General features: G+C 41.3%; 2 protein-coding genes across 7 annotated transcripts; one reads left to right on the top strand and one right to left on the bottom strand.

Moving 5' to 3' along the window:
• On the top strand, positions 11 to 892 carry LOC110262374. Its single transcript, XM_021122337.1, has one exon. It carries the CDS (start codon positions 11 to 13, stop codon positions 890 to 892), a length of 882 nt encoding a protein of 293 aa, XP_020977996.1.
• LOC107637601 (outer envelope protein 64, mitochondrial-like) lies at positions 2,037 to 4,980 on the bottom strand. Of its 6 annotated transcripts, none has more exons than XM_021120742.1 (4): positions 4,555 to 4,837; positions 3,268 to 3,468; positions 3,018 to 3,173; positions 2,037 to 2,695 (listed from the first exon to the last, which is right to left on the bottom strand). In XM_021120742.1, exons 1-4 carry the CDS (start codon positions 4,621 to 4,623, stop codon positions 2,666 to 2,668), a joined length of 456 nt encoding a protein of 151 aa, XP_020976401.1. In that variant the 5' UTR covers positions 4,624 to 4,837; the 3' UTR covers positions 2,037 to 2,665. The 6 variants fall into 6 exon arrangements, with proteins under 6 accessions (XP_020976401.1, XP_016196484.1, XP_020976400.1 ...); XM_016340998.2 differs by having other exon boundaries at positions 3,046 to 3,173; XM_021120741.1 differs by lacking the exon at positions 2,037 to 2,695 and adding an exon at positions 4,845 to 4,980 and having other exon boundaries at positions 2,703 to 3,173; positions 4,555 to 4,648.

Raw genomic sequence — 13,461 nt, 5'->3', positions numbered from 1 at the left:
TTGGCAAAAAATGAGATTGAGATCAGGTGATTCCAACACAAGGTCGTATGAGTTAAAAGAGTTTGCTGATTGGATACTTGGTATTGGTGATGGTAGTCATGGAACTCCAACGGAACAATGTCAGAAGATTCTAATCCCAGATGACATACTGGTTAAAGACTGGGATGATCCCATTGAGGCAATTTGCAAGGTTACTTATACAAAACTTTTTGATGGCACCAATGCTGATGAAAACATTGAAGACCGAGCAATATTTGCACCAACATTGCAAATAGTTGATGAGATAAACCAATTCATGATGAGCTTAAACCCTACTGAAGCTCATACATACTATAGCTCAGACAAGGCATGCCCAACTGAGTCTAACAACGACTTATTGGCGTCCATTCACACACCTGAATTCCTGAATACAATTCGATGCTCAGGAGTACCCAATCATGAGCTGACATTAAAGGTCGGAACTCCTATCATGCTTTTAAGAAACATTGACCACTCGGTAGGATTGTGTAATGGAACACGTTTGGTTGTCACTAAGCTTGGAAAACATATAATAGAAGCACGTGGTAGTGCCGGAAAGAACAAAGCTCAGAAAGTCTTTATTCCTAGGATGACTCTAAGTCTTTCCGATCATCGAATACCATTTAAGTTCCAACAAAGACAGTTTCCTATAATGGTATCATACGCGATGACTATAAACAAGAGCCAAGGGCAATCATTAGCGAATGTTGGATTACTTCTCAAAAAATCTGTTTTCACCCACGGTCAGCTTTATGTTGCAGCATCTAGGGTGACACACAGGGGAGGTCTTAAGATACTTTTATGTCATGATGAGGATAACTGTACCGAAATGGATAATGTTGTTTTTAAAGAAGTTTTTAGAAATGTGGCTTAAATAGGTCTACTTAAGCCTAATAGAAGTCTAACATGCAGCATATATAGGAGACCTTGGATGCAAAAGGATTAGCTTCATTCAGGTACGGCTATTGGCATAAATTTGACAATTTCATTATATAGTCCTTTTTGCATATTTAAAAATTTGAAAATACACAATCTAATGCAACAAGAATTGGTCATTAAAGCACCTTTAGTTAAGGAAATCATTGTTATTCAATTAATTAGCATAAATTAATTTAAAAATTCTTACCAATGCACCCACTAGCAACATAATCTGGAACCCATAAATCTACTGCCATAACCATATTGCATAAGCTATGACGGTCACAAAACTTGCAGTGCGTGATGGAACAAAGAAATTATAAGGTGAGAAGCACATACACATTATCTTATCAAGCATCACAAACATGTTCGTATAATATTTTGAGTTGTTAGTGTATGCCAGAAAATATATTTTTGTGATTAGAAGACTGTCCTGTTTGACAAAAGTGTAGAGAGAGTTGTAGCGTAGATTTTTTTAAAACATTTGTACTTAACAGGTTGCATACATGTATAAATTTATTCAGTGATATCATTAATACTATATTTACTTATTTTATGCATAATGAAGTGATACAAAATTTTTGATATATAGTGGATCAGAATCCATGAGCATGAACCCGATACCCCTTTACCAGAGTAATATAATTAAAAATTAGGATAGATAACCAAGTAGGTGATACACAAATAGGATATGTGCACATGAATTATTCTAACAATACCAGCCAAGTCTAGGTTTATAAAAGTCTTTAAAAACAAAAAAGGTAAGCATGAATAAACAACGGACAAACCCTTATTCATTGTTTGTTGTACTACAATTGTCACAAATCGATTACCAAAAAAACTGAATTAGAATTACTATTTACTAATTCATACTAGGCTCCATATATATTTCACAAAAGAAATGGTTAACTAAACCTAAAATAAATCACAGCACTGTTGAATCAATCAAAATACTCATATTTTTAGTCCTTTTAAGATTTGTTTATCTGGTTCTTTAGCAATAAAGTGTACAAGAGAAATTTGGAAAATTCGTTAGAGTTGGCTCTTATAGGTAGTACACATAGTTGATACCTAGATCATCAGTTACCACAACGAAAACATCAATAAATCCATGATTGAGATGCCTGGCAAATAAGCGAGGCTTACTAAAATACACACAAGCTTTGAACTGTTCCACCTAAGACTCTAAATGCTAAATTCAAAGGGAATGGTACAAAAATTAAGTTAAAAATAGTTACATCTTCAACTAAACACCACTTGAAAATAGAGGAACTTGGATAAAAGAAGAAAACCCATTACTTACCTACCAACGACCTAATCTAATTGGACCATTCATTTGCACCGACTAAAAAATAAAAAAAGTTGGAAATTGAACCAAAAATTACACATAGAAATTAGAAAATTCCTATTCATATGAGAATAAAAAACAATTGGCAGTTACCAAAGTTTAAATATTTCAGCCTGTCTATGTAAGAAACCAGGGGATTTTACAGGAAACTCGGTTACATATGAATAGATTAAGCTCCCAAAAAGAATTAAAAAAATTATAATTCAGGTTTTGCGAGATTGATGAAGTGTTTTGCACATTAAGATGAAATTCATCTACACCAAAAGACTTCTGAATTCTCTGCTAAATTCAAAAAGAGAATACGCTAATTAAACCCAAAAATACTGGCATAACATGAGATATAAAATGCTCACCTTCTAAATTCAAACAGTCTCTTTTCTTTTAGAAAATTCCACCAAGTTGAACTTGAAACTAAGAAAGCCAAAGAGGAACCATATGGTCATTTAAAAATATGGTTTTTGCAATGTGCCAAGAATATAATTTTTTCTTGGTTTTATTATTTTATTTTTTTTTGCACTCTATTTTTTCTAATCTAATTTTTTGCTTTGTATTATATTTCTTTACTTATGTTTTGGGGTGATCACTTAAAATAAGTGTTGTAAAAAATGCTACTATAACATGCTTATCTTCTCACAGTCTTATCAATCAAAATTGCATTATTGCAGTCTTCTTATGCGCTGAAAACTGCATAATTTCATGTGAAACCGTTTAAATAAAGAAATGGATAACATACCAATTGGCAAATAGGAGAAACCTCATACCAGGCTAACTTTAAGTAAGCAGCCGCTCGGCTACAGTAGTAAGTCGCATTCATGCCATTCAGTTTGATAGCCTCAGTGTAGTAAGATAGTGCCTTATTCCTCTGGCTTCCTTTAAAGGCTGCATTTCCCTGAAGAATACGCCTTTTATCAGCTTATATCATATTATCCACATTGCACATATAATGTAAGCTGCTGCTCTTAAAGTAGCAAGATAGAACAAACCTTCTCCTCTAGAAGCTCATAAGTTTCAATGTTGCCATTGGTATCTGGTAATGGCAAAGAATAGGAGGCAACACTAACTTGCTCTTGAAGAGTGCAATACATATCCAACACCGTATCAAGCAGAAATTTATCAGCCCCATGGAATGAGATGAATGAAATAGAAACACAGCCACCATTATGAGAACCTAATGGAACTGTAACCTGCAACAAACAATATAAAAGTAAGCAAGCAGCTCAAGCAACATTTCAGAACAAATGAAACTGAGAAAAGGAACAAGATCACCTCTAGCACCTAAAGATAGTAAATTACTTGACAACATCCAGACACGCTAGCAATGCTCGACAATGCAGAAGTTCTAACATGAAACTCAGAAGACAACCCTTACTTTGTATTAAGCTTTAATGGACCATTAGCTACAGAAGGAATAACGAGTATTCCATCATCCTGAGGGACAACTAACCAAAATCAGGATGTGTTTAATTGGATGGGATGGAAAGTAGACTTGCCAAAATTTTTTGGTCATTTCGTTGTAAAAATCAGAGATCTAAGTAATTTTGGCATAAATAATGAAATTCCATGACAAGGAATGCCACTTATTCAAAAAATTAAATAACAAGAACAGCTTACTACATTATTTTATTTTCTGTCTCCTATGATAGAATCAACATTAACATCACTAAAACCTTCAATATTGATAACACTAAATACAGAGCACAATGGATATAAATAAAGAATAAATACACATTTTATAGTACCTTTAGTAGACTTTGAAATGCAGCTCGCATCTCAGTCCGGACTTTATACAAGGTTTTTATATTATCATGAGTAGCATTAATATTAATAGCAACAATAACACCAATAACACCAATAACACGCTCAAAAACATCATGGCCTAATTTGAATTTGATGGATTTGACCCAATCCTCATGATTGGTTTTAAATTTATATATGAAATCAGATGAAGAAACACATTTCTAGAATAAATACATGCCATAATATTCTTTGTTTCTTATAGACAGAATATAAAACAACATAAGCATATAAATATATCACACATCATTTACACACCACAAAGCATTCTGCAGTTACGAAAGAAGTAACCATTCATTGCAAAGTATGGTTCTTTTGAAACTAAAGTTCGAAATTGTTTGAGAGAAATATCTCAGGAAAAGGCATCAATTAACAAACAAAAAAATTTTTCTAATATCAAAATGAAGAATAGATAACCATATGGTACAACATTATCTACTACAATAAACTAAATCACAAAGCATATAATAAAATACCCGTGGGTTGAAAGCATAACTGCAGAAAGAGCTTTCAATATAGATGCTCCATTTTCTTGGTCTGTTCATGCTGGATGAAGCTTTAGGCTGGGCACTTTAAAAGTAATATCCAAAGGATGAAAAATTTTCAGCGCCAACAAGGTTTTAATCAGCACTTTAATACTCACCTTATCATACAACAAATACATTGTCATTTAAACAAGCATTGGTTAACAGAATAAGGAGAGCACATTGCAACTTGCAATTAAACTTAGCCAAGGTCTGAGATTTTTGATATGTGAAATACTTACTATGATACTTGATTAATACTTTAACCCCCTCTTTTCATTGTTGAACTGGATACCAAACAATAGCTGCAGCATTAGCTTATTTTGGGGCAAAAATGGTTGTTGGCGCTGAGAATTTGAATTACTCATACTCTTTTTTGGAAAAGAAACATACTATTTTTTAATTACACCTAAATGCCTTCTAATTGGTTGGTAGGCTTTAAATGACTCTTTCTCTCTCATTGGTTGGTGCACCTCAAAAAGTCTTTCTCTTAAATTTAATGTTAATTACTAATGGAGAGGATATTAGTTTTATTAATTTAATTTGGTCTCCAATTATATAATTTGTTATATTGTAATGTTTTAGTATATTTTTTTGTGCTTACGTAATCCAATCAATTTTAATTTGTAAGATTTAAAAACAAATAATAAAATAAAATATTAAATTCTTCCATGTTAATTAATTAATTGTTAAATATCACGTAACAACCATATGATTTTTTGTTAACAAAACAATCAATTTGTGCATTTTCTTGATTTAAAATAAAAAACACAAAATTTAAATAAAACAAATCTTAGAATTTAATTTATTGACTTCAATTAGTTTAAATTAAAGTAGGGAGGACCTTCATTAGTTTTAAAACAAAATAAGGAGCAGCATTCTATAAGCATGAATGGGATGGACGAAAGAAAATGGAAAGAAGTCGACAAATAGAATTTTGTGGGAAAAAAATAAAATATAAAACATAAAACAGAAGTCCTCGCTGCTGGTCCTACTTCTAACTCCACTATAATAGTTAGTATTACATATATGTATGTCATGCTGTATATCATATATGTTCTTATTGTTTTCTGCTACGGATCCAATCCACGGATCCCACAATCCGGGACGACCCCCGAACCCGGTTACCCGGGTCCGACCCATCAAAACCCTCTAGAAGGCCAAAAACCGGCGCAATAGAGCTCCCAACCAACTTTCAAATTCAAACGTCTCCCTTATCTTAGCCAAATAAGATAAGATAAGATATTCACCATCACCTATAAATAGAGGACCCAGGTCCCTCCAGATATTCATTCATTCCACACACCTTATACCTCTCAGATCCATTCTGACTTGAGCATCGGAGTGTCTTTGCAGGTACCTCCCCCCATTGCTCCAGTCAAGAGATCCGGCACCTGCCTCAACCCGCAAGTTCTCGATCCACCTCTCAACCCGTACCAGAGACATCTCGTACATTGGTGCCGTCTGTGGGGACTTGCGCCGATTAAGCCAGAATGGGGGACGTACTTGAAGAAACCTCCTTAAGCCAAGATAACTCCCGAACGAGGAAACCGACCCCCGAACAGCAGGAGGTCACGAACCGTGGAAGGATAGCAAGCACCATCCACCACGCCACCCCAGCACAGAATAAGGAAAACGAACGCGTCGTCGCAGAGCCACGGCACCCCAAAAACACAGGGGACAAAGCGGCACAAATAATCCAAGATCTCTGCCTTCGAGTCCAAGAACTCGAAGGCAGAGTGGCCACCAAGGAAAGGCACAACGCCGAAAATGGAAGCCACGTAACCTCTATATCAAAATCTCGCCGAGGTAGATTGCCAACCCGACAACACGATGGGAATCACAGCACCTCGCACGACCCCAGACGTGAAAAGTCACCAGAACGGTGACACAGTAAAAGGTGCAACCGCAGCGCTTCCCGGGATCTAAGTCATTAACACGACTCGGACAAAGACCGACGACACCGAGAAACCAAACGCACGAGAAACGACCACACAATAATGGGAGCCACTCCTTTCACGGAGAGGATCTTAAAAGCAAAACTTCCCAAAGGTTTTGATAAACCCACATACATGAAGTATGACGGAACCAAGGATCTCCAGGAACACCTAATGGCCTTCGAAACCAGGATGAACCTAGAAGGCGCAGCCGACGCAGTCCGATGCAGAGCTTTTCTGGTAACCCTAGCCGGGCCGGCAATCAAATAGTTTAACGGCCTCCCTAACGGATCCATAACCGGTTTCCACGACATTTCACGAAAATTCATGGCCCAATTTACAACTAGAATCACTAAAGCTAGACACCCCATCAGCCTGCTAGGGGTCACACAAAAACAGGATGAGTCTACACGAAAATACCTCGACCGCTTCAACGATGAATGCCTAACGGTCGACGGGCTCACAGATTCCGTTGCAAGCCTCTGTTTAACCAACGGGCTCATGAACGAAGATTTCCGCAAGCACCTTACCACCAAACCAGTGTGGACCATGCACGAGATCCAGAACATCGCCAGAGATTACATAAATGACGAGGAGGTCAGCCAGGTCGTCGCTACCAACAAACAGCAACACCCAACACGGCAACTTGACGTCCCGACCTAACCCACCATCCAGAGAAAATCAGAGGGACCATCCCAAACAAACAAACACAAACCGACCACCCAAAATCGGTAAATTCTCTAATTACACACCCCTGACAACCCCAATTACTGAGATATACCACCAAATAGCAGATCGATGTATTATCCTGAAAGCCCGACAACTCAAAGAAAGAACAGACGGCAACAAGACCCTTTATTGTGACTACCACCGAGGTTACGGGCACAGGACACAAGACTGTTTCGACCTTAAAGACGCTCTCGAACAAGCCATAAGAGATGGCAAGCTCCCATAGTTCGCCAAAATCATCAGAGAACCAAAACGCGCGGAAAGAGACAGGTCACCAGAAAGAGAAGGACGCAACCCGAGAACACAAAAATAACCCCCTAGGGAAAGCCCAGAAGACGAACCAACCATAATAGTAAACGTTATCACGGGCAAATATGTATCAGGCAAGTCAAAATCAACACTAAAAAAGGACCTCAAAGTCCTGGCCGTCAGAGACCAAACCCCAACTACCACCGCCGACAACACGGTAACCTTCCTACCCGAGGACTGCCAACACGGCACCTCGGCCGAAGACGCACCTTTCGTCATCTCAGCAAGAATCGGAACAGAAGTAGTACGAAGAATACTGGTGGACACCGGCGCAGACTCTAACATCCTCTTCCGAGGAGCCTTCAACAAGCTCGGGCTCCACAACGATAATCTCCAAACGCACCGCAACGACGTCACGGGACTTGGAGACAACTTCCTCAAACCAGACGGTTCCATCACCCTCCCCCTCACCATAGGAACGGGTAACCAAAGGAAAACAATTCTATCCGAATTTGTAGTCCTAAAAGACTCCACTGCTTACAACGTCATCCTTGGAAGAAAAACAATCAACGACTTCTCTGCCGTCATCTTTACCAAATACCTCCTTATGAAGTTCACAACGGAAGACGGCTCCATCGACACCATCCACGGAGACCAGGAAGTCGCAGTAGAATGTGACAACACCAGCCTAGCTTTACGGAAGAAGTCTCGCGACGCGGCTGGAATATTCCTAGCCGACCAGGACGCTCGACAAGATGGCCAACCCATGCCAGAACCAGAAGGCGATATGGAGAAACTACAAGTAGGGCAAACCAAAGACGAATACACTTTCATCAACAGAAACCTCCCGTATGACCTTAAAGAGGACCTTTCTCAATTCCTGAAACAAAACAGAGACTTGTTCGCATTCACACCAGCCGACATGCCTGAAATAGACCCCGATCTAATGTCCCACCGGCTAGCCGTAGACCCCAAAGCCAAACCCGTGGCACAAAGGAGACGAAAAATGTCCCCAGACCGAGCGGCCGAGGACAAAAGGCAAGTAAACGCCCTACTCAAAGCAAACTTCATCAGAGAACTACCCTACATGACGTGGTTGGAAAATGTCGTTCTAGTAAAGAAATCCAACGGGAAATGGCGAATGTGCGTCGACTACACGAACCTCAACAAAGCCTGTCCAAAAAACGCCTTTCTCCTACCAAACATCGACGGATTGGTAGACGCCGCATCCGGCCATCGATACCTCAGCTTCATGGACGCATACTCCGGCTACAACCAAATACCTATGCACCAACACGATGAGGAAAAAATGGCATTCATCACCCTTGACGGGACGTACTGCTACACGGTCATGCCCTTTGTCCTGAAGAACGCCGGAGCCACCTACCAAAGGCTCGTCAACAAGATATTCCAGAACCTGTCCGGGACCAAATTAGAAGTTTACATATACGACATGCTCGCCAAGACTAAATTCGGCGAGCAACTCATCAACGACCTCAAGCTCGTAATGAACACCCTACGAAAGCACCAAATGCGACTCAACCCGACAAAATGCGCCTTCAGAATGGAGGCAGGAAAGTTCCTCGACTTTATGATCACACAACACGGAGTTGAAGCTAACCCAGAGAAATGTCGTGTCGTTCTCGAGATGACAAGCCCAAAAAACCTTAACGATATCCAAAAGCTCACCGGCCGGCTCACTGCGCTATCCCGCTTCCTCGGAGCATCGGCACTAAAAGCAATCCTCTTCTTCAAACTGATGAAGAAAGGAACCCCCTTCAAATGGGAAGCAAAATGCGAAGAAGCATTCCAATATTTCAAGAAAGTCCTAGCAGAACCACCAGTCCTCGCCAAACCCCAAACAGGGGAGACCTTCTACCTATACCTCTCCATAACAGAAGAAGCACTCACAGCGGCACTCATCCGCGAAAATGAGAAAAAGAAAAAAAAACCCATATACTTCATAAGCAAAGTCCTACAAGACACGGAAACTCGCTACTCGCGCCTGGAAAAGCTATCTTTCGCACTCCTCACGGCCTCCCGGCGCTTACGACAATATTTTCAGGCCCATCCCATGACAGTTCAAACCGACCAAGCGGTCAAACAGATACTGCAAAAACCCGACCTAGCAGGAAGAATGCTAGCATGGTCCATCGAGCTTTCCCAATTCCAGATCAAGTTCGAACCCTGAAACGCAATCAAAGCACAGGCAATGGCCGACTTCATCGCCGAGATGACACCAGGAAACTCCGCCCCCGAGTCATGGAAACTACACATCGATGGCTCGTCGAACGTCACCTCCGGAGGTGCCAGAGTCATACTCGAAAGTCAAAATGAGGTCGTAATTGAACAGTCAATATGATACGAGTTTTCAGTTTCAAATAATCAAGCAGAATATAAGGCCCTCATAGCAGGCCTAGCTCTAGCCAAGGAAGTCGGAGCAAAGGACCTGGAAGTAAACACCGATTCACAGGTAGTCAGCTCCAAAATTAACGGAGACTACCAAACGCGAGATCCCCAACTCCAACAATACCTTGCCAAGGTGAATGAACTAAAGGAAGGATTCAATCGCGTAACCATACAGCACGTTCCTAGGGAACGAAACGCCAGGGCAGATCTCCTCTCTAAACTAGCCAACACTAAGCCAGGACACGGCAACAAGTCGCTAATTCAGGAAGTCGTCAGATCACCATCTATATCAACCACGACCGACACCTACCTAACACTCTCTAGACAGGGATCATGGACCTACCCTATCATACAATACCTCTTCAACGGAACACTGCCAGAAGACCCCAAGGAGGAAAAATGGACAAAAAGGGAAGCCGCCAATTATACGGTCATCGCAGGACAACTATACAAACGCGGATTCTCGCAACCCCTTCTCAAATGCGTCGAACTCGAAGACACGGAGTACATACTCCGCGAAGTCCATGAAGGCTGTTGCGGCCACCACATCGGGGGCAAAACCTTGGCCCAGAAAGTCATCAGGGCCGGATACTTCTGGCCTACGATTATCCGGGACTCCATGCAGCTGGTAAAAAACCGCGACAAATGCCAAAGGCACGCCAATATTCACCAAGCCGCCCCGCACCAGCTCAGCATCATATCGGTAGAACGGCCATTCGGTACCTGGGGATCGACCTCGTCGGGCCCTTTCCTACGGCACCCGGCCAACTCCGGTACCTCATCGTCGCCATAGATTATTACACCAAATGGATCGAGGCCGAACCCCTGGCCTCCATCACGGCAACCTAATGCCGAAAATTCCTTTGGCGACAGATCATAACCCGCTTCGGGATCTCCGAGATCATCATCTCGGACAACGGAACCCAATTCGCCGATAGGAAATTCAGAGAATTCCTAGAAGGGCTACATGTATCCCACTGATTCAGCTCGGTAGAGCACCCCCAAACAAACGGGCAGGTGGAATCCCCAAACAAAATAATCGTCAAAGGACTGAAGAAATGGCTCGACGAAGCCAAAGGGCTATGAGGCGACGAACTCGGATCAGTCTTATGGTCGTATCGAACAACCCCCCAAACGACCACCGGAGAAACCCCCTTCCGATTAACATACGGCGTGGAGGCTGTTATCCCAGTGGAAATAGGAGACCCAAGCCCAAGGAGGACGATCGGGGGTAACGACGAGGAAGCAGAACGAGACCTCACCAACGAAGTAAGAAGCATAGCCCACATCAGAGAGCTAGCTCTAAAACAAATAATCAGCCTAAGATACAACCACGGCGTCATCTGACGAGAATTCGTACCCGACGACCTCATCCTACGACGAAATGACATTGGAACCCCAACCCCAGGGAAAGGAAAACTCACCCCCAATTGGGAAGGACCATACAGAATCAAGGCTGCCCTCGAAAAATGAGCATACAAGCTCGAACGACTTAACGGCGACGAAATCCCGAGGACATGGAACGCCGCCAACTTACGATGATACTACACTTAGACTGACCTCCCTAGGTCTTCCCTTGTTTTATCTGCTTAGTTGTTTCTTTTCTTTACTACATTTGTTTTCCCTCTTTACAACAATTAAAGTATCAATCTCGGGTACTCTTTTCCGCCATAAACGGAGGGTTTTAACGAGGCCCGAACATTAATAAAATTCCATCAAAAGCCATTTTTCATACCTCTCCCCTTTTTTTCCCAAACACGGAATAAAAACAAGGCCACAACACCGAGAACTGATCACCCTCGAGGCCTAACAAACGGATATCCTCTAACACTACCGAACGGCCTACCAAAGGTCCTAAGTCACGACGGCTTAATCATATAAAGCGGAAGAGCCCGAACGGCCACGCGAGCCATCAAAGAAAAACAAAGCTATAAACGGCCACAATGGCAGCAAACTATAAACGGCCACAACGGCATAAAGAGTTCAAAACATACCAAATACACGGCCTCAGGGCCAACCAAAATATCCAAAATAAAACTAACAAAGTCCAAAAAAAAACTAACATAACAAAATATCATAAAAAACTACTCAAGGTCAACGATCTGGCCATCACGGATGGTCTTGAAAGCCCCATCACAGACACATCCACACTCGGAGCTAGCACCAAATCCTGGGCCCTCATTGTCTCCTCGGTAGGCACGATCGCACCCTTTGCATCAGCTAACAACTCCACCTTCTCCTTCTTCAGAGCGGCCACTTCAGCCTTTAAAGCCTCCACCCATAGTTGTAAAAACCGAACCGGACCGGCCGGTTCGACCAAAAAATTGGTGAATCGGTGGTCCAGCCGGTTCAGTTTTAGTTTGGACCGAAGAAGGAAGCAAACAGCTTAAACCCGGGTGGTTCATCACAAACCGGACGAAACCGGCCAAAATCAGCCGGTTTGATGCAATCCGTAAACCGGCCGGTCCTATGGTGCTCCCAACAAATGCAAGTCTTGGGTGTTCCAGCAGCATTTGAATATTGGATCCAATATTCAAAAATGCATGCAATGGGTTTCGAACCCATGTCTCCTTGCCTAACAAGGATAAAGCATGCAATGTGCTAGTTATTCTATATATTATATACATACACAACTAAATTATTTTATATTTATTTAATTTAATTTTAGTTTTATACTCAATTTTTTTAATTCTTTAAAATTTATAAAATTATTAAAATAAGTATCAAATATTTTAATATTTACATTTACATATTAAAATGTTAGTAAAGATATTTATTTTAAATTTTTTAGAGTATTGAGTTAGTAGGTCTTCGAAGATTTTGACTTAAGACTAATTAGTAGGGACATCTAAGCATCACCACTAAATTTCACATGAAAAATTTTAATAGAAGGACGTAATGTGTTCATCGTTTACTATCTTGAAGGACCAAATTGATATTTTTTTTTCAAGGGCTAATTAATTTGAAGTAAAAAATTTTAAGGATGGACCTAATTGTCACTTTATTCAATTTTTTACTATTTTATATTTTTTATTTACGTACGACCGGTTCTATCGATTCAACCAATGATCCACCGGTTGAACCAGTGACCCAGTGACCCAGTAACCTGACCGGTTCGATCACCGGTTCGGTTCTGACAACTATGCCTCCACCTCCCCAAGAAGCACGGAAGCCTGAGAACCCGCATCGGAAGCTCGCCTTCGCTCCACACCCAGCTGAGATAGGAGTGAAGTCTCAACCTCAAAAAGTCAGAGGATCTCAGCCCCGGCTTCCTCGGAAGACTTCGCCGCCTTCTCTCTCGCTACCTCGGCGGCCTCAAGCTGTTCTTTCAACTTGGCCACATCAGCTTGGGAATGACGAAGCTTCTTATCCAGCAAACCGACCTGAGCCATCACGGGCTCAGCCTTCCGAACAATAACAGCAGATCGGAGGAGGGCATGATATACCGACTTGGCTTGAAAGGAGACATCACAGTCATCAAAAAATGGTTTGGTACCTGGCATCAAGTACTGATCTATAAACCCCGAAGCATTGA

This window comes from Arachis ipaensis, chromosome B04, assembly GCF_000816755.2.
Source record: "Arachis ipaensis cultivar K30076 chromosome B04, Araip1.1, whole genome shotgun sequence".
In the NCBI taxonomy this organism is placed as follows: Eukaryota; Viridiplantae; Streptophyta; class Magnoliopsida; order Fabales; family Fabaceae; genus Arachis; species Arachis ipaensis.
The sequence above is the reverse complement of the archived record's forward strand: the minus strand, read 5'-3'. Positions and strand labels throughout refer to the sequence as shown.

Excerpts from the sequence above, each read along its gene's own strand:
- LOC110262374 (XM_021122337.1), top strand. The coding sequence starts at position 11 with ATGAGATTGAGATCAGGTGATTCCAACACAAGGTCGTATGAGTTAAAA.
- LOC107637601 (XM_021120741.1), bottom strand. The coding sequence starts at position 4,623 with ATGAACAGACCAAGAAAATGGAGCATCTATATTGAAAGCTCTTTCTGC. Across the intron at positions 3,469-4,554 it reads GTTATGCTTTCAACCCACGG|GTTACAGTTCCATTAGGTTC; the intron begins GTATTTTATTAT and ends TGTTTGTTGCAG. Across the intron at positions 3,174-3,267 it reads ATGAGCTTCTAGAGGAGAAG|GGAAATGCAGCCTTTAAAGG; the intron begins GTTTGTTCTATC and ends CGTATTCTTCAG.